This window comes from Caretta caretta, chromosome 1 (assembly GCF_965140235.1).
Source record: "Caretta caretta isolate rCarCar2 chromosome 1, rCarCar1.hap1, whole genome shotgun sequence".
Classification (NCBI taxonomy): domain Eukaryota; kingdom Metazoa; phylum Chordata; order Testudines; family Cheloniidae; genus Caretta; species Caretta caretta.
In genome coordinates, this window is record NC_134206.1 from 345,223,130 (window position 1) to 345,245,848 (window position 22,719).

Genomic DNA, 22,719 nt, shown 5'->3' on the forward strand with positions numbered 1-22,719 from the left:
GTAAGGGGAGCTATTCAGTATCTGAAGCATGATGCCTTGTAAACTCTTGCTGGACACATGATTATACTCTGCATGAGAAGAGTTAGTAAAGATTGACAAGATGTACTAACATTTTCCCTTTTCATTCTATTACTTTGAAGCCCCTACCCCCCAAGAGTTTAAAAGGTGCTTCCAGGAACAAGTGAAGACAAGGTCTGTGACCCAGATAGCTGACAACCTAAAGTCAGACAACACTAAAAGAGAACGTAATAAATAAAAGAGAAGTTGGGAGGAGTGTAAGAGAAGGACAAAATTTCAGTAAGACTCACCAATTAGCAAGGCCATCTCTTCATTATGATAAATTTTGTTAAATTTAGTGGATTGTTCTTTTTAAACCCACCTAGTTGGGCAACACAGCAGAAATAATATTTTAGGAGGGATTTGAATTAGGCTAGTGGCTTTGTGAATGGGAGTAGGGATAATATGCCTTGTAATAGGAGCTTACAGGAAGACACTGAGGTAGGTGCGGGAGAAAGGCTCTGACTTTTGGAGCAGAGGCCCAGTGGCTAGGTTCATTGTAAATAAATTAAGATTAACCCTTATTTAGCGCTTTATTTAGAGTGCAGAGGGAGCTTGAGTAGCAGAGTTGAAGTGTCTTTTCCCCACACAGTAAGCTTGGAGCACAGCCATGGTTAAAACTCAGCAGTTCCTGACTCTCAGTATTGTGCTCTATGTTCATTTGCTCTCTCTAGGTCAGAGGTGGGCAAACTACGGCCCGCGGGCCACATCTGGCCCGCAAGACTGACCTTGCCTGACCCTTGAGCTCCTGGCTGGGGAGGCTAGCCCCTGGCCCCTCCCCCACTGTCCCCCCACCCCCAGAGCCTCAGCTTGCCCTGTGGACAGTGCGGCTGGCTCCGTCTGGGTCCCGGGGCTGTGAGCTCTGAGCTGCATGGTAAGGGGGGCGGGGTGGATAAGGGGTAGAGGATCCCGGGGGCAGTTGGATCGGGCAGAGGTTCTGGGGGTTGGGCGGTTGGAGAACAGGGGGGTTGGATAGGGTGTGGGAGTCCTGGGCAGGCCTGTCAGGGGTGGAGGTGTGGCTAGGGGACAGGGAGCAGAGGGGTTGGATAGCGGGTGGGGTCCTGGGGGAGGTGGATTGGGGCAGAGGGTCCTGGGAGCGGTCAGTCAGGGGACAAGGAGTTGGGGGGGTTGAATGGGTCAGGGGTTCTGGGGGAGGCAGTCAAGGGGTGGGAAGTGGGAGGGGGCAAATAGGGGGCGTGGGCCAGGCTGTTTGGGAGTCACAGCCTTCCCTACCTGCCCCTTCATACAATTTTGCACCCCGATGTGGCCCTTGGGCCAAAGTGTGCCCACCTCTGGTCTAGGTGAAACTCCTACTGGCATAATAAAAGAGAATCTTTGAGTAACTCCTTTGACTTCAGTGGCATAATAGCAACGTAGCATGATGGCAAGTCGGGCCCAGAGTTTAGTCTTTCTGGGCTAAACTCTCCTGCTTTGTAATAGCTGCTGCTAGTAAACACGATTTCCAGAAGTGTGTGTGCCTGCTGGCAATATCAGTAATACAGTTTTATCAAAGTAGTGATTGGTTCCTGGGGTATAGTGCGAGTGAAAAGAAGCGTAACTAAAGATAGCCTCATAGTTTGTGTCTCCTTTAAAAATCAAGTATATCAAATAACATGTTCTGTTTACTGTGTGAGATTTTGCTGTGCTGTTTTCCACTCCTCTGGGACTGCTCTGTTTTCTCCAGCCTTCTAGATTGTACTTTTTCTAGGAAGTGTTGAGTACTTTCTCTTGCTTGAACAAATGATTTGTAACTGCTGCAGTGTTCTCCCGCTTATCCAGTGTAGAAGTATTGGCAAAGGACACGATTCCTAGATCCTGTATTTCACTGGTTAACAAATCACTGTTGCTTTCCAGTTTAATAATTTTTTTGTGGTGAACGGTTAACCTGCCTAGTTTTTGACACAGTTTTAAATGTCAGGTTTGCATTGGCTTCTGACATCTCTTGGCATAGAGCAATGGCCTTGAACAATTGATTGCTTGCTTCAATTGCACCTATGCAATGTGCAAAAGAACTCTGGCACTCTAACTCTATACCAGGTCTACACTAGAAGAGGTTTGCTGGTATGGCAATACTGGGAAATGCTCCCAGTGTTAGACATAGTGTATACTGGTTCCTTGAGCAAAATAAACTAATCTGGGAAAAGCACTTTTATGTTGGTATAACTGCGTCTACGCTACGGCTTTTGCCAATATAGAAATTTGCTGCTGCTTTTTTTTTTTTTAAGGACTTGTAAACTGACACTGTTGGCAAAAGTTTCTGGTGTATACCTGGCGTTTAGGCTATGGCTCTGCTAGAGAGCTTAGTGACATAGCTGCACTGATGCAGCTCTGCGACTGCAAGCTCTCTACTTGTGTAATTGCTCTAAGATATGAGAGAGCTTTCCTGTCGACTTAATTAATCCATTTCCAACGAGCAGTGTTAGCTACATCAATGAGAGAAGCTCTCCCACTGACATAGTGCTGTCCACACCGGCCCTTATGTCTGTGTAACTGTGTTGCTTAGGGGGGTGGCTTATTCACACCCCTGAGTGACATAAATTATACCAACATAAGTGGTAGTGTAGACATAGCCGTAGTTAACTTGACACCTGCAGCGTTAAGCATGTTGTGGTCTTGTGTCCTTTGTTCTTGTTCCAGATTATAAAACTATAGTGAGCTATCCCTTTCACTAGCAATCTGTTTGAATGACTTAGCATTAATTTTTATTTACACATGCTATTCTACATTCTGTCAGTGATTTTGAAGGGATATTATAAATCTGATATCAATACTTTTATGGTATAATCCTAATATCCAATACCTGGCTAATTGAAGCTCCCAGTTAACTGAAGTTTTGCTGGTGTTGTCAACAGTAATGTTTAACTTGCATTATTCCCTTCTTATCCTCTACTGCTTCCCCTTCTGTTGCTTTGGCCACGTTATCCCTCAACCCCTTCGCTGGCTTCCCTGGCTTTCACATTAGGTTGCAGCTCCTCAATCCCACTTTTCACCCATCTTTCCATCTAGCTTTCCTTCTTTGTGTAGCCACATTACCTGTGTGTAGTTATCCTCACAACTTCCTTGTGAAGTGGGGAAGTAGTATTATCCTGAAGCACATTAAGTGACTTGCCTGAGGTCACACAGGAAGTCTTTGGCAGAGCAGGGAATTGAATCTGTACTTCCAGGGTCCCAGGCTAGTGCCCTGAACCACTGGACTATCCTTCCTGTCATTGACCTTCAAGGCCAAACAACTTCATTCTGGCCTACTATGTTTCATTCTGGACTTCTACCACCACCTGCTCACCAAGCTCTTTTATACTCTCATGCTGTCTTCTGTGTTTGAAATGCCTTCTCATGCACCTCACTCTTAAGTTCCCTGCTTAAAACTTTTGTGAAACCTTTCTACAGTAATTTCTTCTTATGCAGAATTTGGGGCGTTTTCATTCCTGAACTCTTGTCCTGTGTATTAGCTTTTCAAATAAGTCTGTTTTGGTCAGTATAGTGTTGTGTATACTTCCAATGATGTGCAAATGTACATGTAAAGAGAAATATATATATAAATGCGCAGTTAACTTTCAAGGCTTTCAGAGACTCTGAACTCTCCTGGACATTACATAGCCTAAACCTGGGCATATGAACTTTTGACTGCATGTTGATCTTGAGGTTCATGGCCTTAACTTCATTTCACCACTACATTTTTCTTAACACGGATGCCGCACAGTTAGTTTAGCACAAATTGACTTAAATAGGGAGCAAATATTTGTAACGCTAGATTTTAAAGTGTGACATGCCATACCTCTTGCAGGTGGTCACCATATTATTAGATGGCAAGAATGGGTCTGCATGGATGAGAATGAATATTAGTGGAAGTAGATCTTTTTTTTGTATTCCTAGTGCTGAACACTGATGCCTTCCACCCTACCTCACTGGATAATTTCTTTTGAGAACTTTTTGGCAGGCAATCACTCTCTTCCCACAGATTCTTAGGACTTCCTCATGTGCATTATGCTCAGAAAATGGGCATATTGAAACTCTGACAACTGGTTGACTGCCTCTCAAAAATAAAAGGTTCCCTAAATCTCAATTGGGTGCTCAGACATAGCTCAAATACCTCACATTTGGATTCATTCCTGCATCTTGCAGACAGCCTACACTCTGAGAGACAAGTCTGGTTAATATTCCTGTACAGCAAATGCAGAATCCAAGTTTCTTAATGGAACTGCATGAAACTACTGCAAAACATACTTACAGATTAGATTTCTCTGTGCAAGCTACAGGTAGTGTTCTGGTTTCACTTTTTTTCAAGGAGGTGTTCCATCTGGCTGTTTTCATGTCAATATCTGATGTCTGATCATCCACTAAGTCACTAGCGAAAAGTCTTATAATATTTGTTGACTATGCTCAAAGTGCTTAGGGTGTATAAGAAGGGAATGGTTGAATCTTCCTGGAAGTTCTAGATGCACTGCAGTTTTGAGGGGCAATACTAAGCCATGCATACTCCCTTCATTTGGTTATTCTGTAAAATCTCTTGCTACATAACATTCAACTGGCTGACAAAATAAAGTCTCTAATATTGGTAAATTGTACCTAACTGATGATTAACCTGTAATCTCTAGGAGTTGGATGTTACTGTATGCAAAATGCATCACAGTGTAGGTGTAAAGGAGTTAATAGATAATGGTACATAATGAATAATCTTTGGACATAATTGTAGAGTAGACGTGGGCATTGACCCATGTGAAAGGCCTCATGGGCTCTAGAAATTGATTTTCCTTTAAAACTAGTAAGCGCTCTTAAAATTGTGTTTGCAATGGAGTTGAAAATATTGTTCTAAACCACTGTTACTGTTTCATTGGAAACAGATGATAAAAACCTAATCTGGCCTAGATCTGATCCTTCACAGGGCCTGTGCAGTACGTTGTCTTTCTTTAGACGTGTCAGGTCAGTTTAGCTGATAAAACAAGAACTATGAGCAAGGTACGAGAATAGATCAGATACCCAGTAGGAGATCCACGTAGGCCCCTTTCTGCCTATGTGCCAAACCACTAGTGAGTGATTCAGCTTCCAAAACAAGCCACTGCTGATTTATAGCACAAGTAGAATGAATGTGGAACTGCTCCCAGCTGAAAGAAACATTTCTGGGAAGAGAGCTGGAGTATCTCCAAACCAGTGTCCCATGGAAGAAAAGAAGCATTATTAAAAGAAGCTGAAGGCACAGCAGGGGAGAAGTGTTGTTGTCTTGACAAGTGCAGCCTGTGGGCGTTGAGTATGAGAGAGAGGTTAAAACCACCCTTTTCAGGTCATATGGTGCAATTCATCCTCTTGTTCTGTGTGTCCAATAATCTGTTTGCTGCCAAAGGGATTGATGATGCTGTTTAGCTCCTTTCTTGAAGACCAAACCATCCTAATGTTCCGTAAAAGAATGTTGTTTTTTTCTACCTGTTTGTGGCTAGTAAAATGTGTCTGATTCTGTTAATGTGGAATTTTTTACTAGCGTCAAATAACAGAACATATACTGTGCATGTATCTCTGGAGCGAATCAAAATGCCTGAAAACATTTGAAAGTTTTTTTTTCTAGCTAGAATTGACCAACGTAACTCTTGTTTGAGTTTGTAAATGCTGTGTAGTGTTTGGGGAGACCAGACTTCAGAACCTTAGACCGCTCAGCCTCTTCCAGGAAGCACTCATTGACTTACAGAATTAAGCATATAATTAAACCTAGATCTCAGTCCTGACAAATTAAGACCAGAAAAAAATTAAAAATATGATGTGGAGAAAGTTTGTCATGTACAACACATAATTAAGAGCTTATACAGTTTTGATTTTAATTTTTCCACTTAGAGCCATCTGGGGTAGGTAAATACACTTCTGAATTTACAGCTGTATTCTTAGGAAGTGGATGCCTATCAGCTAAGTTCATAACTTCTAAAGTCCTTGCCTTACCCCAAGATGCCTGGGCTCCTGAATAGGGAAAAATACCCCCCCAACCCCCCTGGACTGATGGTCTCCACACTTCAAAAAAAAAAAAAAAAAAAAGGGGGTAGGGATGAATAAGTGAGTGTTAGAGTAACAGCCATGTTAGTCTGTATTCGCAAAAAGAAAAGGAGTACTTGTGGCACCTTAGAGACTAACCAATTTATTTGAGCATAAGCTTTTGTGAGCTACAGCTCACTTCATCGGATGCATACTGTGGAAAATACAGAAGATGGTTTTTATACACACAAACCATGAAAAAATGGGTGTTTATCACTACAGAAGGTTTTCTCCCCCCCCCCAACTCTCCTGCTGGTAATAGGTTTTGTGCTGGAAATGGCCCACCTTGATTAGCATACACATTGTAAGGAGAGTGATCACTTTAGATAAGTTTCAGAGTAACAGCCGTGTTAGTCTGTATTCGCAAAAAGAAAAGGAGTACTTGTGGCACCTTAGAGACTAACCAATTTATTTGAGCATGAGCTTTCGTGAGCTACAGCTCACTTCATCGGTACTCCCTTTTCACTTTAGATAAGCTATTACCAGCAGGAGGGGGGGGGGGGGGGAGAAAACCTTCTGTAGTGATAAACACCCATTTTTTCATGGTTTGTGTGTATAAAAACATCTGTATTTTCCACAGTATGCATCCGATGAAGTGAGCTGTAGCTCACAAAAGCTTATGCTCAAATAAATTGGTTAGTCTCGAAGGTGCCACAAGTACTCCTTTTCTTTAAGTGGGTGTTAAGTTTTTTGTTTAGATTTATAAACTTCATTCTGTGGTTCAGGAAGCATGTATATAATCTAACCCTGTATAAATCTGCTTTTTATCAAGGGCCCCAAAAGCCCAGTCCCATTTTTGTGTCCCTGCCCCCTCCTCTCCAAAAAGAAGGGGGGGGGAAAAAAAGTCCACCAACAAAAAACACCCTCAGGTAAACCGAGGAGAGAGATGGGATTTAAGACTAATTTACTTTTCTATTTTGATCCAGTGCCTGTTTCTTTCTTCTCAGCATTTACAGCAGTCTGCCTTTGCCTTTTTTTCTTAGATGAAGCTCTGGAGACACCATCTGACGCAGTTTCAGCTCAACATGAGCCGAAATGGCTGAATTTATAAGCACTTGCAACTTTCTCCCTTCTTGCTTAAATAACGGAAATAGAACCCATTCTTAATTAAAACCTGTCACGCTAGAGATTTATGGATAACTGGCATGACATGGCAATCCAGCTAGGTTGATTCTTGATTGATATAGTGACTAATGTTTACTTTCTTTATTTTGTCAAAATACAAATTGAATAAGGTATGATTTATGAAAATGTTATTAGAAACTGACATGCATATGACAGTTGTTTGAAGAGAGCTCTAGAGTAGCAGTTAGGTTTGAGTGAGAGCATCTTACATTATGTTGTAGCAGAAATTTTTCAGATTAAAGTAACTGCCAACATTACATGCAGCAATAAGTTGTTTTTCCTGTGTTTGCAGATGGCTTGTTCAATCAGTACATCAGTCAGCAGGAATACAAACCGCGGTGGGGTCAGATTATCCCCAAAAGTACCAAAGGTAAGAGTCTAAATGGAAACACTGTTAAAAATTACCCATGCATTAGTAATTGCCACTATAGTAATTTGTGGATACAGTGCATGAAGGTGATAAAAGGTAGGTTATAGGACAGCTTAATCCTGCTTTTTACAGGTGCAGCTGATGTCATTTACTTTTCACTCTGGCACGATGCATTTATCTTCAGATACTAAAATAATTATGTGAATGTACAGTTCAGTAAGGAACCGTTCACAAAACAGTAGCTTTAAACCAAAAGTTATACAAGATGGCTTTTCTGGGGTGGTGGAGTAGCATTTAAGGTGCTATTCTAGCTGACTTGTCTTCAGGCAGTTCTGAGGCTGCTCTTTATCATGCTGGGAACTGAACTAGCCTTTGGCTGTCCCCAGCATTGGGGGCTGCAAAGGTTGGTTTAAGCTCAACAGTTTTTATGGACCTGAGGATATGTTTTCACATCCAGGAAATGTTAAGGTTTCCTCTTGCAAGAGACTCCATGTACTGAATGAGAGCATTGTATTCACTGATTTACATATGACAATGATTTTTCTCTGGAAGATAGACACAAAAAGCAATTGGACAATTAAAAAAAAAAATCTTGGTTGCTTTGAGTATAAACATGCTGTTCTCCATATAATTGCTATGTATGTTTTGAATGTTTGAAGGACTGTGGGCTATTTAAGTTGTGCTGCCTCCACTCAGCTTTTATGGCATGAATGAATGAATTATAATTTTTTAAAAAATAATGTATAATAGAAAATCTTTCCTTTGTCTTTAACTAGGTGATGGAGAAGACAGCAGACCAGGAATGAGAGGAGGCCATCAGATGGTCATTGATGTACAGACAGGTGAATGGTCATTTATTCTTTAAGAAGAAAGTTCTGTCCTATTTTTATTTTGGGACTTAATTATGTTGAGTGGATACCAGCTCAGTTATAAATATGCAAACGTATCTGGTTCCTTTATATATTATTTTTTTCTATTAGTGTTTGGACAAAACTCTGCTCTTAGTGCATCTAGATTGTTGTTCTGCTTTCCCTCTGTGGAGCCCTACTCCACTTTTCTAGATTTCAGTCTGCTTGTTTTGTTGATGCAGGAGTGACTTCTTTCATAGGTGAGCTGATGTTTGGGTTGGGGGAGGATGTGTTACAGGTGCCCTTTTCGCCCCTACCTGCTGCAGGTCTTAAGGCTAGAAGCAGTCTCAGCCTTTGCTGGCCAAGTATTACTGGTCCCTAACTCACACTGATAACCTAGGAACCTTCTAATTAAGAGCCAGGGGTTTTTCCTGAGAAAGGGAGCTGGGGATCTTAAAACTTAAGCAATCATTTTTTTTTAAAATGATGGGCCATGTGCTATGAGCCCCACTTTTCTAGGAACTTACTCCTCGGGGAATTCTGCACCAAAACATTTAAAATGGTGCACAATATTTTAAAATTCTGCATATTTTATTTGTCAAAATGCAGTATAATCATGCTGGCTTCAATTATTTAGGTAGTTTATATAAACTACAATACAATGGATGGAGAATGGGAGTGGGGAGCATTGGAGGAAATCCCCAAACCTCCTTGCCTAATCATAGGATTGGAAGGGACCTCAAGAGGTAATCTAGTCCAGTGCCCTGCACTCATGGCAGGACTAAGTGTTATCTAGACCATCCCTGACAGGTGTTTGTCCAACCTGCTCTTAAAAATCTGCAATGATGGAGATTCCACAATCTCCCTAGGCAATTTATTCCAGTTCTTAACCACCCTGACAGGAAAAACTTCCTAATGTCCAACGTAAACCTGCAATTTAAGCCCATTGCTTCTTGTCCTATTCTCAGAGGTTAAGAACAATTTTTCTCTCTCCCCCTTTTAACAACCTTTTCACTGTGGCTGTCTAATTGTAATAAATATACAAATCCCTACCCTGTAGCTACTTTGTACTGCTATGGAGGAAGAAAACCTGTTAGGTTCCATGTAAACACACAAGAATGGTACAGTCCCTGCCACAAATAACTTAGTCTGTCAAAGGGTAGAGGAAAGGGGGATGCAAGTAGGATGGTTAGGGTTTTGAGTGACCATATCTTGATAGGTTGATATGTAATAAAATACACTGTCTTCAATTGCTGGTTACCCTTGCTGTTACCAGTCAAAAGATTTCATGTTGCCCTCAACTCCTTATTTAAATACTCCTAACAAACATGGTTTCTAACCCTTTCTCTACCTAACCCATACGATTAATACAGTGTAATAAAGGTGACTTACAGTTAGTGGGGAGAGGGGACGGGTGCCAAGCCTTTGGGTACATCTGGACTACAGGTCGGGGTGCAGTTTGCAGCTTCTGTAGTTGTGCGTGCACTAGCTTTAATCTAACTAGGTTGCTAAAAATAGCAGTGAGGACGTGGCAGTGCGGGCTGCACGAGCCTGTTTTACCCCTCTGGGTAGGTACTTGTGCTGCCTGCACTGAAGACCATGCTGCCTGCCACGTTCTCACTACTAGTTTTAGCGGGTTAGCTAGATTAAAGCTACCATGGGTATGTCCATGAAAGCTTTCAAATCATACCCCCAGCTACAGTGTGATACCCTTTGAGGGGCAAGGAGGAATGTGGGATTATTATTGAAAATCTGGGGGAGCTGAGAGTGGCTATATTGGTTGTGGGCATATAGATAGGGAGTTGAAGGCTGTAGCAAGTTGAGGTGCATGGGCATGAGGACAGAATACAACTAGGGCTGTCAAAATAACTAGGGCTGTTGATTAATTGCAGTTAACTCACGGGATTAACTCAAAAAATTAATCTCTGTTAATTGCAGTTTTAATTGCACTGTTAAACAATAGCATACCAATTAAAATTTATTACATATTTTGGATGTTTTTCTACATTTTCCTATATATTGTATTCTGTTGTAATTGAAATCAGTGTATATTTTTGATTACAAATATTTGCACTGTAAAAATGATAAAAGAAATAGCATTTTTCAGTTCACCTCATACAAGTACTGTAGTGCGATCTTTTTGTTGTGAAAGTGCAATTTACAAATGTAGATGTTTTTGTGTGACATAACTGCACTCAAACAAAACAATGTAAAACTTCAGAGCCTACAAGTCCACCCAGTCCTACTTCTTGTTTAACCAATCGCTAAGGCAAACAAGTTTGTTTACATTTACAGGAGATAATGCTGTCCTCCTCTTCTTATTTACAATGTGACCAGAAAGTGAAAACAGGCATTTGCATGGCATTTTTGTAGCCAACATGGCAAGGTATTTACGTGCCATATATGCTAAACATTTGTATGCCCCTTCATGCTTTGTCCATCATTCCAGAGGACATACTTCCATGCTGATGACACTTGTTGGGAAAAAAAGTTAATTAAATTTGTGACTGAACTCCTTGGGGGAGAATTTTATGTCCCCTGCTCTGTTTTACCTGCATTCTGCCATATATTTCCTGTTATAGAAGTATCAGATGATGGCCCAGCACAAGTTGTTCATTTTAAGAACATTTTCACTATAGATTTCACAAAATGCAAAGAAGGTACCAATGTGAGATTTCTAAAGATAGCCACAGCACTTGGCCCAAGGTTTAAGAATCTGAAGTGCCTTCCAAAATCTGAGAGGGGTGAGGTGGTAGAGCATGTTTTCAGAAGTCTTAAAAGAGCAACACTGCAATGCGGAAACTACAGAACCTGAACCACCAAAAAAGAAAATCAATCTTGTGCTGGTGGAATCTGACTTAAATAATGAAAATGAACATGTCAGTCCGCACTGCTTTGGATTCTTATTGAGCAGAACCGGTCATCAGCATGGACGCATGTCCCCTGGAATGGTGGCCGAAGCATGAAGGGACATATGAATCTTTAGCGCATCTGGCAATAAAGATTGTAAATATCTTGCAATTCCGGCTACAACAGTGCCATGAGAACGCCTGTTCTCACTGTCAGGTGACACTGTAAACAAGAACCTGGCAGTATTATCTCCTACAAATGTAAACAGACTTGTTTGTCTGAGCGATTGTCTGAACGAGAATTAGGACTGAGTGGACTTGCAGGCTCTAAAATTTTACATTGTTTTATTTTTGAATGCAGTTTTTTGTACATAATTCTACATTTGTAAGTTCAACTTTCATGATAAGGAGATTACACTACAGTACTTGTATTAGGTGAATTGAAAATTTCTGTGTTTTTTACAGTGCTTGTAATCAAAAATAAAGTGAGCACTGTACACTTTGTATTGTGTTGTAATTGAAATCAATATATTTGAAAATGTAGAAGGCATCCAGAAATATTTAAATGGTATTCTATTGTTTAACAGTGCAATTAATTTTTTAATCGCTTGACAGCCCTAAAAATAACTTTCCTGTTCACCATGAATTTTTATTATGGTTTCCTGAGTTGATAAAGTTCTAGACCTTTGTCATCCAATATATAATTATTGCCCCAGAGAGGAAGTACTCCGTTTGTATGAGGCTGGCAAACATTCTTCTTGGAGAGAGGTAGAAGAATCTGAGGAAGATCTATGAAGATAAGTTTGCCTCGTTAGATTTCCGATGAAATGAGCTGTAGCTCACGAAAGCTTATGCTCAAATTGGTTAGTCTTTAAGGTGCCACAAGTACTCCTTTTCTTTTTGCCTCATTAGAGATTGTGTTGAGAGAAGCACTACCATGTGAAACGAAAGCTGTGATGCGCACTCTAGTGGCCATAGAATATAGTTTTCAAGATTGAATGCTTATTTCAAAGCAGGAGGAGTGATGCTAATACAAATCATAGAATCATAGAATATCAGGGTTGGAAGGGACCTCAGGAGGTCATCTAGTCCAACCCCCTGCTCAAAGCAGGACCAATCCCCAATTAAATCATCCCAGCCAGGGCTTTGTCAAGCCTGACCTTAAAAACTTCTAAGGAAGGAGATTCTACCACCTCCCTAGGTAATGCATTCCAGTGTTTCACCACCCTCCTAGTGAAAAAGATTTTCCTAATATCCAACCTAAACCTCCCCCACTGCAACTTGAGACCATTACTCCTTGTCCTGTCCTCTTCTACCACTGAGAATAGTCTAGAACCATGCTCTCTGGAACCATCTCTCAGGTAGTTGAAAGCAGCTATCAAATCCCCCCTCATTCTTCTCTTCTGCAGACTAAACAATCCCAGTTCCCTCAGCCTCTCCTCATAAGTCATGTGTTCCAGACCCCTAATCATTTTTGTTGCCCTTCGCTGGACACTTTCTATTTTTTCCACATCCTTCTTGTGGTGTGGGGCCCAAAACTGGACACAGTACTCCAGATGAGGCCTCACCAATGACCAATAGAGGGGGACGATCACGTCCCTCGATCTGCTCGCTATGCCCCTACTTATACATTCCAAAATGCCATTGGCCTTCTTGGCAACAAGGGCACACTGCTGACTCATATCCAGCTTCTTGTCCACTGTCACCGCTAGGTCCTTTTCCTCAGAACTGCTGCCTAGCCATTCGGTCCCTAGTCTGTAGCTGTGCATTGGGTTCTTCCGTCCTAAGTGCAGGACCCTGCACTTACCCTTATTGAACCTCATCAGATTTCTTTTGGCCCAATCCTCCAATTTGTCTAGGTCCCTCTGTAGCCTATCCCTGCCCTCCAGCGTATCTACCACTCCTCCCAGTTTAGTATCATCCGCAAATTTGCTGAGGGTGCAATCCACACCATCCTCCAGATCGTTTATGAAGATATTGAACAAAACCGGCCCCAGGACGGACCCCTGGGGCACTCCACTTGACACCGGCTGCCAACTAGACATGGAGCCATTGATCACTACCTGTTGAGCCTGACAATCTAGCCAACTTTCTACCCACCTTATAGTGCATTCATCCAGCCCATACTTCTTGAAATTGCTGACAAGAATACTGTGGGAGACCGTGTCAAAAGCTTTGCTAAAGTCAAGAAACAATACATCCACTGCTTTCCCTTCATCCACAGAACCAGTAATCTCATCATAAAAGGCGATTAGATTAGTCAGGCATGACCTTCCCTTGGTGAATCCATGCTGACTGTTCCTGATCACTTTCCTCTCATGTAAGTGCTTCAGGATTGATTCCTTGAGGACCTGCTCCATGATTTTTCCAGGGACTGAGGTGAGGCTGACTGGCCTATAGTTCCCAGGATCCTCCTCCTTCCCTTTTTTAAAGATTGGCACTACATTAGCCTTTTTCCAGTCATCCGGGACTTCCCCCGTTCGCCACGTGTTTTCAAAGATAATGGCCAATGGCTCTGCAATCACATCCGCCAATTCCTTTAGCACTCTCAGATGCAACTCGTCCGGCCCCATGGACTTGTGCACGTCCAGCTTTTCTAAATAGTCCCTAACCACCTCTTTCTCCACAGAGGGATATATGCATTTTGCCAGGAAATGTATGAAACATTTTTGGAATGAATGCATTGGTAAGTGTGATTCTTCCTCCCTCACTCAGAGCAAGTTGTCTAGCTCAGGCTTTGACCTATGAGATCATTCTGATATTAAATAAGGCAGTGAAACTGAGTCAGTCTTCCAGTTTTTTAAACTGACTAGTGAGTAACTCACTAAATTAAACACATGTACTTTGTTTTCTGGGAGACCTGGACTTCCTCCCATTCCTTTAGTCAATTTCACCCCCGAGGTTTATGCCTTCTAGTGACAGAGGGTAACTTTGAATCATTCTTACGGCTCTGGAGCAGAGATTCCCTGTAAGCTTCTTGGGAGGCTGTAATCCGTTTTGCTTCAGGGCCTGTTTGGGCCTGCAAAGTCAGTATGTTTTATGTGGTGGTGGTTTTGCTCATAAGGAAGCTCTGGGTGTTTCTGGTATTTAATTTGGCTCATGAGAAAGCCAGGAAGGTTGCTGATTCTGTTTGTGTTGTAAAACCTGCTGCTTTTACTAATGGCTGCTCAAGCTTCCTTTTGTGCTTGGGCCCATTTATCAAAGCTGTGGGAATTTGTCTAGGCATGGCTTTGGGATGTATTTTACAAACTGAAGCTAGTCTCTCTGGGCAGCCTCAAGCATGCCTAATGTTAATGTAAAAAGGAAAAAAAGAACATCTGCCTTGCCCCACTTGCTGAGCTGTTATCACGTAGGTCATAGAATATTAGGGTTGGAAGAGACCTCAGGAGGTCATCTAGTCCAATCCCCTGCTCAAAGCAAGACCAACCCCAACTAAATCATCCCAACCAGGGCTTTGTCAAGCCGGGCGTAAAAACCTCTAAGGATGGAGATTCCACCACCTCCCTAGGTCACCCATTCCAGTGTTTCACCCCCCTCCGGGTGAAATAGTGTTTCCTAATATCCAACCTAAACCTTCCCCACTACAACTTGAGACCCTTGCTTCTTGTTCCGTCATCTGTCACCACTGAGAACAGCCTAGCTCCATCCTCTTTGGAACCCCCCTTCAGGTAATTGAAGGCTGCTATCAAATCCCCTCTCTCTCTCCACTTCTGCAGACTAAATAACCCCAGTTCCCTCAGCCTCTCCTTGTAAGTCATGTGCCCCAGACCCCTAATCATTTTCGTTGCCTTCCACTGGACTCTCTCCAATTTCTCCACATCGTTTTTGGAGAGGACCTGGGGATGAGAGGGGATAATAATTTGCACTTAGCACTGTTCATCACTGGATCCAAGTGCCTTTCAAAGATTGGCATTATCCTTGTTACCGACTGTAAAAATGGAGGTAGGAAAAGGTTAAGTGGCTTGCTCCATGTCTCAGTTGCTTCTAACAATTTAGTCATGCAGGACAAGTCAATACTAACTCTGCCCTCTTACAAGTATTTCTGGGAATAGACTTTTGGTGAGTGGACATGAAAGCGGATAAATACATTAATATGTTAACTAAAGATTCTGTGGGTTACTAGGTTACCTCTCCTTTCAGGGAATGGGTGATTAAAACTGGTTGGACTACTCTAATGCTACACTGAGAGTGAAGCTGGAGGCTAAAATTACTTCTTGTGTAATAATCTGGGTGTGTTGTGTTTTTGTTTTTTTTTACGCACAAGGGGGCATGATGGAGGGGACAGGCAACTCAATTCTGTATCCCAAGAGTATAGTCTGATATGCATGGTGCAGAAAGGTCTGATGCTCATGCTATAATCCATAATGTCCTTCCTGACTTAAGATAACTGTAGCTTTATGGTGAGATAATCTTTTTAGGACCAGACAGTATTCCAGTCAAATACAGAACACCACAGCAGTCACTCTTAACATATCTATACAGAATTATATTCATTAACCAGGTCATGCCCGACTTAGATCAGGGACAATAACTTTGTACATCCACAGGCACATACCGTTTAAAATAGAATATATTGTGCCATTTCCATTTTTTCTGCAAGAAGGACCTACAGTATTTTTAAATAACTCTTTATATGGGAAGCAGGACAGTTTTCTGTATCTTTTTTAGAGGAAGAAAGTTATGACTGCATTTGGGAAGCTCTAATATAAGGAAACGTGTCCTCATCCAAGGATATTAGAGGTAAGTGCTCTGCCTAGTTCTGTAACAGGACTACAGTACCTTCTTACTTATGTAGATTCTGGCAAAATACCCAAACAGACTTTAATTTCAGTGCTGCATTCCCAGCTGAACAGAGCTGCAAGTAGCAGAGTCATTGCCTTGATGCATTTTGTAAGAGGATTCAGACATCTGCTGCTGGTATCTGTATCAAAATGACCTTAATCATCATGCTTTGTCAGGGCTTTTATTGAGCAAACGAGAGGCTGGTTCAGCATAGCAACAACACTTTTTAATTTTTTAATATTTTTTTGAGGAAGAAATTCTGCTACTTAATGTCAGGATACCAAACATGCACTGTTATTCCTTGAAACCTATCTTTGACAGGAATACAGTGCACATTTTGTTGTGGAATCATTCATTGCAGCCCCATAGTTAAGGTTGGGTTGAGTTGAGTTTTGCACTAAAAGCAAGGATTCAATCATTTTATATATGAAGCATATGATGTAGTGTCCCCCCAAATTACAGCATTTGCTTCTTGAATATAGAATGAATGTTCTGATGATTTACAAGTTAAAATCAGTAACTGGTTTAGAAGTTAAAATTAATTAAAAATATTTCCGTTACGAAATGTAGCTGTCAGTGTCACTGTATTTTTGTTCCTAATGATCTCAATTAAATAAACAGACCCTTCAGACATTGCAAAGGTAAGGCTCACTAATATCTCATGCGTAGACTACAGTGTTATGAGTGAAAGCTTTTTCTTTATGGAGAAGCAGATAAACAAAGAATGGCTCTCTTTGAAAATGGATACTACCTCCCATTGTTTCTCAAGGGAATGAAGCCAAGCTGTCCTTCAGGAAGGACCACCATTTTATATTGGAGAAGGCAGGCAAATTATACTAGGTAGCTAAGCAGTGGGAAGGTCAATGGAAAGGAAATTGCAATAATCAGCTGACCACAGATGAAGGCGTAGTTAAAGGTTCCAGCAGACATGGAATCAAGGCAGCAATACACATGGGCAATGCTGCAGAGATCTGGTGAGTCAGATTCAGACAAAGGAATTACAGGAAAAGAAGCAGAGGTTGACACCAAGGTTGGGGTAGGGACGGTGGAGGCAGATGAGAGGTTTAAGTTGAGAAAGGAAGGAGAGAAAAATGCTGCTTTTACTCCAATAAAAGCGCTTCTGTCTCAGGATGCTTACGTGAAAGCTGAGAATAAGACATGAGTTTACTTGGTTGAGGGGGAAAGAGGGGCGCACAAGGTATAATCAAAGGTATTGGGAGAAGCGTTTTGTTTGGTTCCATTACTGTAACACAATTAATATGAGTAAACATTAATCTTCCCCTCCCCCTAGTTGTCTAAGTATTTGCCTACCCTATTGAAAAGTTGGTAAGCATTTTGAGAGAATTCGGGGAGGGGGAACTACTTCATTGGTATCTTATGATGTATGAGTGAACCTCGTGATTGTTTTCCTTTTCAGTACATTAGAATCTAGCTAATTCAAACTGTCTGAGGAGCCATGTTGTGATTCTTGTGAGATAGCAAGTGACAAATTTAATGAAAGAGCAAGGGTAACTCATTACAATGTTTGTTTTGACAAGTCTAGTTCAATTTTAATTTGATCTGTGATTCATAATGTATTAGTGCTATTAAATACACTGCAGTATATTGTGGGGGGGGGGGGGAAAGGTAAAAGTTTCAAAAGTGCCTAAATCTCATTGATTCAGTGTGGTTTAGATTTCTAAGTGACTTAAGCACTTTTGAAAAGTTTACCCAGAGTCGTCTTAGTATGAGATTGTTACATTGCCCTCGATTTACGCTTCCAGTGAGGAGTGTAATCTTTTGTGCAGACTAATAATGACATGAAAATGGCTGCATTGCGTAAAATGCACAAGTTCTCTGGAGATAGATCTAACTGATTTGTTGTGTAGCAGGTGATGGGAGAGGGTTACTAAATACCTCCTCTGAAAAAGAGAAGCTTAGTGAGAAGTTGGTAGGCAGTATCTAGGTTAAGGCATGGTGGTAAAGGATGGACAGATTAGTGGTAGTCTAGCAGCTTCTTGCCATCTTGGGAAAGGGGAGTTGTTGACAATAGCAACAGTATTGAGAGTAAGGGAAGAAAGTGGGAGAACAGAGTAGGCCTCTTAAGGACTGCTTTTTTGCCAGAATAAGCAGTTTAGAAGTGCTCTTGAATATAGTTTCTCCTAAGAAATACTTAAATTTTGAGTTTGGGGCATGGCAAGAACAGTAGGGAACTCTGACCTCCAAATTATATCTGATAAGGGCTTTGGATGGATGTAACAGTGCTATAGCCTCTTGCAAATGTTCACTAGTTGACCTGTAGGAGAAATTCTAAATTTGGGCCGTGAGTAGGAAAGGCAGAGTTGAGCTGGGCATGATGCAGCATTATCTCTAATACATATTATTGGGCACAGGGAGAGTCTTTCCCTATATATTTTTACAGTATGTAGCACAGTGGAATCCTGATCTTGATTGCGCTGTTGGGGTGCTACTACAATATAATTACCTTGACATGCCAGGCCACTGCCCTCTGTCCATTCAGATTTATCTTCAGTACCCATTGCAATGCCTGCAAGAAATGACATTTTAAAAGAAAAAAATGTAAAGTAATTTGGTTTATCTTCTCTGATCACTTTACTTGTATGTTGTTGTTGTGGGAGCTCTACAGTCTTGGCAGGGCTCCATTGTGCTGTACACGCATTGAGGGGAAAGATGATGGCCCCTTTCCCCAAAAGCGTACGGTCTAAGTATAAGACAAGAGACAGTACGTGGTTACAGACATGGGAGCACAAAGAAACAATAAGACAGTGCCCCTTTCTCCCCTTTGTTTTTAGTCTTTAGATTGTAATCTGTGAGGCACAGATCATTTCCCTATATGTCTGTGCAGCGTCTAGCACATTTTTGGTGCTACCATAGTACTAAAAATAAGGATTGTTCACATCTCAGATACATGGTAGAAAATATCTACTATGTAAGCTGATATTGCATCAGTCTCTGTTAAACTTTGATACACAGTAGACACTTCCTCTCCTGTCTTTTGCATGCAAAACTGGTCTTGATTGGAGTACAAATATTTGATATTTAGAAAAGCAGCCCAGTGGAAGCAGCATGCATCCTTGAAGAGTTGCAGTGTTCCTTAGTAATTGAAGACAAGCAGCTTTAACTTGGACATTTGCTGTCTTATGTATGTCTGGTTGGTCTGCTTGAGAGTTCTGAGGGAGCAAGTGAGAATATAGGATTCCTTGCCTGGGATGAATTTGTTCCTGTTCTTATATGTAGTTATAGCTCTTTTGTACCACCTTAGAATTAATACTTTTAGTGATCTTTAATCGCGTCAGACATAATGATAAGCCTGCCAGTGAGCCTTTCTGGACACAGAGGTTGGAATGCTGTATCAGACTTGCAGACCTTGTCCTGGAATACTGTCTAACTCTCAGTTGTATCTGAAGAATTGAGTGAAGATGAGGTTTGCTATGACCTGCACTTCTGTGTTTTCATCTTCTAACTTGTATTATCAGAATAGCACCACTGGGAATGGATCAATTTTATCTTCTCTCCTCAGTCTCACAAATCCTTGTGAGATTGAATTGTTTCCCTATGATGGCTGTATGTGAAGCTTCCTTTTACCTTTTGTACTTTTTGTACTTTTAGGACACACATTACTTTTTTTTGCCATTTTAAATGTTAAATTGACTAGATTACCAAGAGGTCTCAATTGGAATTGGAGCCTCATTGCATTAGGCAGTCTTCAAACACATAGGAACATGTGGTCCCTGTCCTGACTAGCTAGTCCATTTACTTAAAATACCACTAATACCAGTATTGTGTTTTCTAAAGGTCAACTGAAAGTTTCAAAGTGCAGCCTCTGTACCCATAAGTATATGTTGCCTAAGCCAAGACTAAGAGGGTCAGTATCACCATCAGACTGCTCCAAATGCATTCACCAGACTTGTCCTCCCTCACAAATCTTGGATCCTGCTGAAACATTTTCACTGTAATCATAGGCCTAGTAGCTGTATGTGTAAGTGTGTTTAGGGAAAACAGATACTGTGATTGTTCTGAACAGCCAATGCAGCATAATCATCATTTACCAACTGTTACCACAGTATTTCCAATACCACAGTGTGTTTTGTTACGCTGTGAACAGAGATAAATGCAGTATGACAGAGACTATGAATGTAATAAAATTGATGACTTAATGGCAAGCACAAAGTTATGGAGAATGTCACAGATATCCAATTTGATGGTGGAATAGTGCACATATATAAAGGGAGCTAGGAAGTGAAACTGTTGCTGCAAAATTGAGTTACTTTGGATTTTTGGTGAAGGATAAAAATACATTTTACTTAAACCTTGGAAGAATAGTTGCAAACATTAGAAAAAAAAATTAAAAAAAAAAAAGTAACCATGAATCTCTTGGCGGCAGATAAATTGGTGTTTGGAAACACCGATGTCCTTCTAAAAAAATCCTGTAATAAATAAATTACAATACAAAAATTGTGCTGGCAATACAATAAATAATAAAAGATGTTGGGTTTTATTTTGTGCATCAGCTAAAAAGCCAGTAGAAAGGAAGGAATTTTAGTCATTCTGGACTGGGTAATGATGGAGCCTTTATTGCTGAGCTGGAATGTGGTTATGCAGTAAGAATAAAAGCAAATTTGACATTGTTTGTGTACATTTGTCTTTTCATTGCCACTTGTAAGCACTGAGGTGCTTACCATTGGCATTTACTTTATGATGGTATTTCACTCCTTTTGAACGCTTGCAAGATTATTTCATTTTACCAGGTTTTTTTAAGGTAGATAAAAGGTTTAGCTTTCATTAGATTTATTCAGGTTTGCTATTAAACTTCAACTGGAGCAACAAAGCCTTCATAGGCAGGCATGACATTTTGGCAGCGACCCAATAGGATACGTGGTCTGTGCCAAATCTTTTATTTTCTTCAGCTATCAATGAAGCTGTTGTGGTAATGTGGGTTTTGTGAACTGTGAGAATTTATGTGCACAAAGGGACTTGCTCTTCGCAGGGAACATTGGGAGCCCTGAGCCCAAGAGGAAGGGTAATTAAAGTTAATGAACCAGGATAACCTTTTCATGGTGGTGCCCACTAGCACAATTATAGACAAGGGTCAATAGCCATTTAAATTCTATATCACATTTTTAACTGTGCTGTTTAATTGGTACCGGATTGAAAGTTGGCAGACAGTTATAGTAAACTAGTGCACAATTTTTTAAGAAAAGTACTTTAAGTGAATACTTAAAGGGTTTTGAAAGTTGCCCCCCCTAGAAATGCTCTTACATTTTGAGAAAAATAAATTTGAATTCTAGTTCACTAATCGATTGCTTTTTGGTGTTAAAATCAAATTTTCTTTTGAGAAGATCTGAGACTTCAAAGCTACCAAGCCAGTAAGACTAGATGCTTCCTACTCCTACTCCTCCTATCAGAGCACTGAGATTCTTTTTCACTTCTCCTTTGTGCAGAGACTCTATGCCTCCCACACCCAGAAGAGTCATTCATTTACATCTGAGCATGGATGCCTGTTGGAGCCCATTATGTTGGGCATTAATTGCTTGATGGGGTCATAGTTTTAATATGCCTCTATCTCTGACATTTAACTCTTGAGGGGTAGCAAGCTCTGAAGGAATCGGCTTGGAACTTGAAGTCATGGAATTTTCTGTCTCTGCTACTAATTTGTTTGTGTGGCCTTCCTTACTTGTCAATCTCAGAGCCCTTCATAAATTGTAATTACCTCACTGTTAAGGGAAGTATATCTGTTTTACAGAAGGGCAGACTAAGCTAGAACACTTGTAACTGAGTCCATGTCGAATATCAGGCCTGCCAGAGCTTGGAATAGAACCCAATTTCAGGTTCTAGTTGATAGCCTGCACCACATACAATACAAAAGCCTAACACCCTGTTGAACAAGCTGTACTTATTCACAGTATCCTGAACATGAATATTGGTTGATTTTTAAAAAAAAAATTGTTGTCCTTTTCTCCAGTACTTATACAGTGACATACTGGATTTGATTCTCCCTTCTGAGAGAGACAGACATTATAAATAAAATCAGAATAGCCTAGAAAATTGACTGTATATCTAAGGGGGCTGCGTCAAGCCCCTCTGAAAACCTAAATTATTAGATAAACCACCTCCTTCCCATTGCTCTTTCAATTAACAGGTGAGAGAGAATTGTATTCAGAAAGGAACTGGCTTGAAATTAGTATGAATTTTCATGTCCACTGACTTAGAAATTGATTAATGCGTGGTGTCTTTTCATCCTAGGTAGATCATACCTCTTCAAGGCATTCAAATTAACTGGCTTTGTGTTTTTTAAAATCCATGTATGTTCTTACATTTTTATAGAAACTGTTTATTTGTTCGGTGGCTGGGATGGGACTCAGGATCTGGCTGACTTCTGGGCATACAGTGTGAAGGAAAACCAGTGGACCTGTATATCCAGAGATACCGAAAAAGAGGTAAATTTCCCCCAAACATTCATATTACTGGTATCTGATTAAATGTGTCCCCTCTTAGTTACAAAATTGGTCATGCTTCTGTAATACTTGTGTTAGAGTATTGCTTACATTAAGGTTCAGATTTCAGACGCTGCTGATCTACTGGACTTTTGCAGTGTTTATATTGGAGAATGTGAAATAAAGTGGCTTCTCAGCCTCAAATACTTTTCAGAGTAGAGGAGGGAAGAAGTGGTTTTATT

General features: G+C 40.8%; 1 protein-coding gene across 3 annotated transcripts in view; it reads left to right on the forward strand.

The window, feature by feature from the left end:
* Positions 1 to 22,719, forward strand: part of MKLN1 (muskelin 1) — a 196,702-nt gene that overhangs the window by 80,951 nt on the left and 93,032 nt on the right. For all 3 annotated transcript variants that reach the window (XM_048836679.2, XM_048836680.2, XM_048836681.2), the window contains 3 exons: positions 7,487 to 7,564; positions 8,341 to 8,406; positions 22,368 to 22,480. In XM_048836679.2, coding sequence (XP_048692636.1) covers positions 7,487 to 7,564; positions 8,341 to 8,406; positions 22,368 to 22,480 — 257 coding nt within the window. The remainder of the gene's footprint in view (positions 1 to 7,486; positions 7,565 to 8,340; positions 8,407 to 22,367; positions 22,481 to 22,719) is intronic.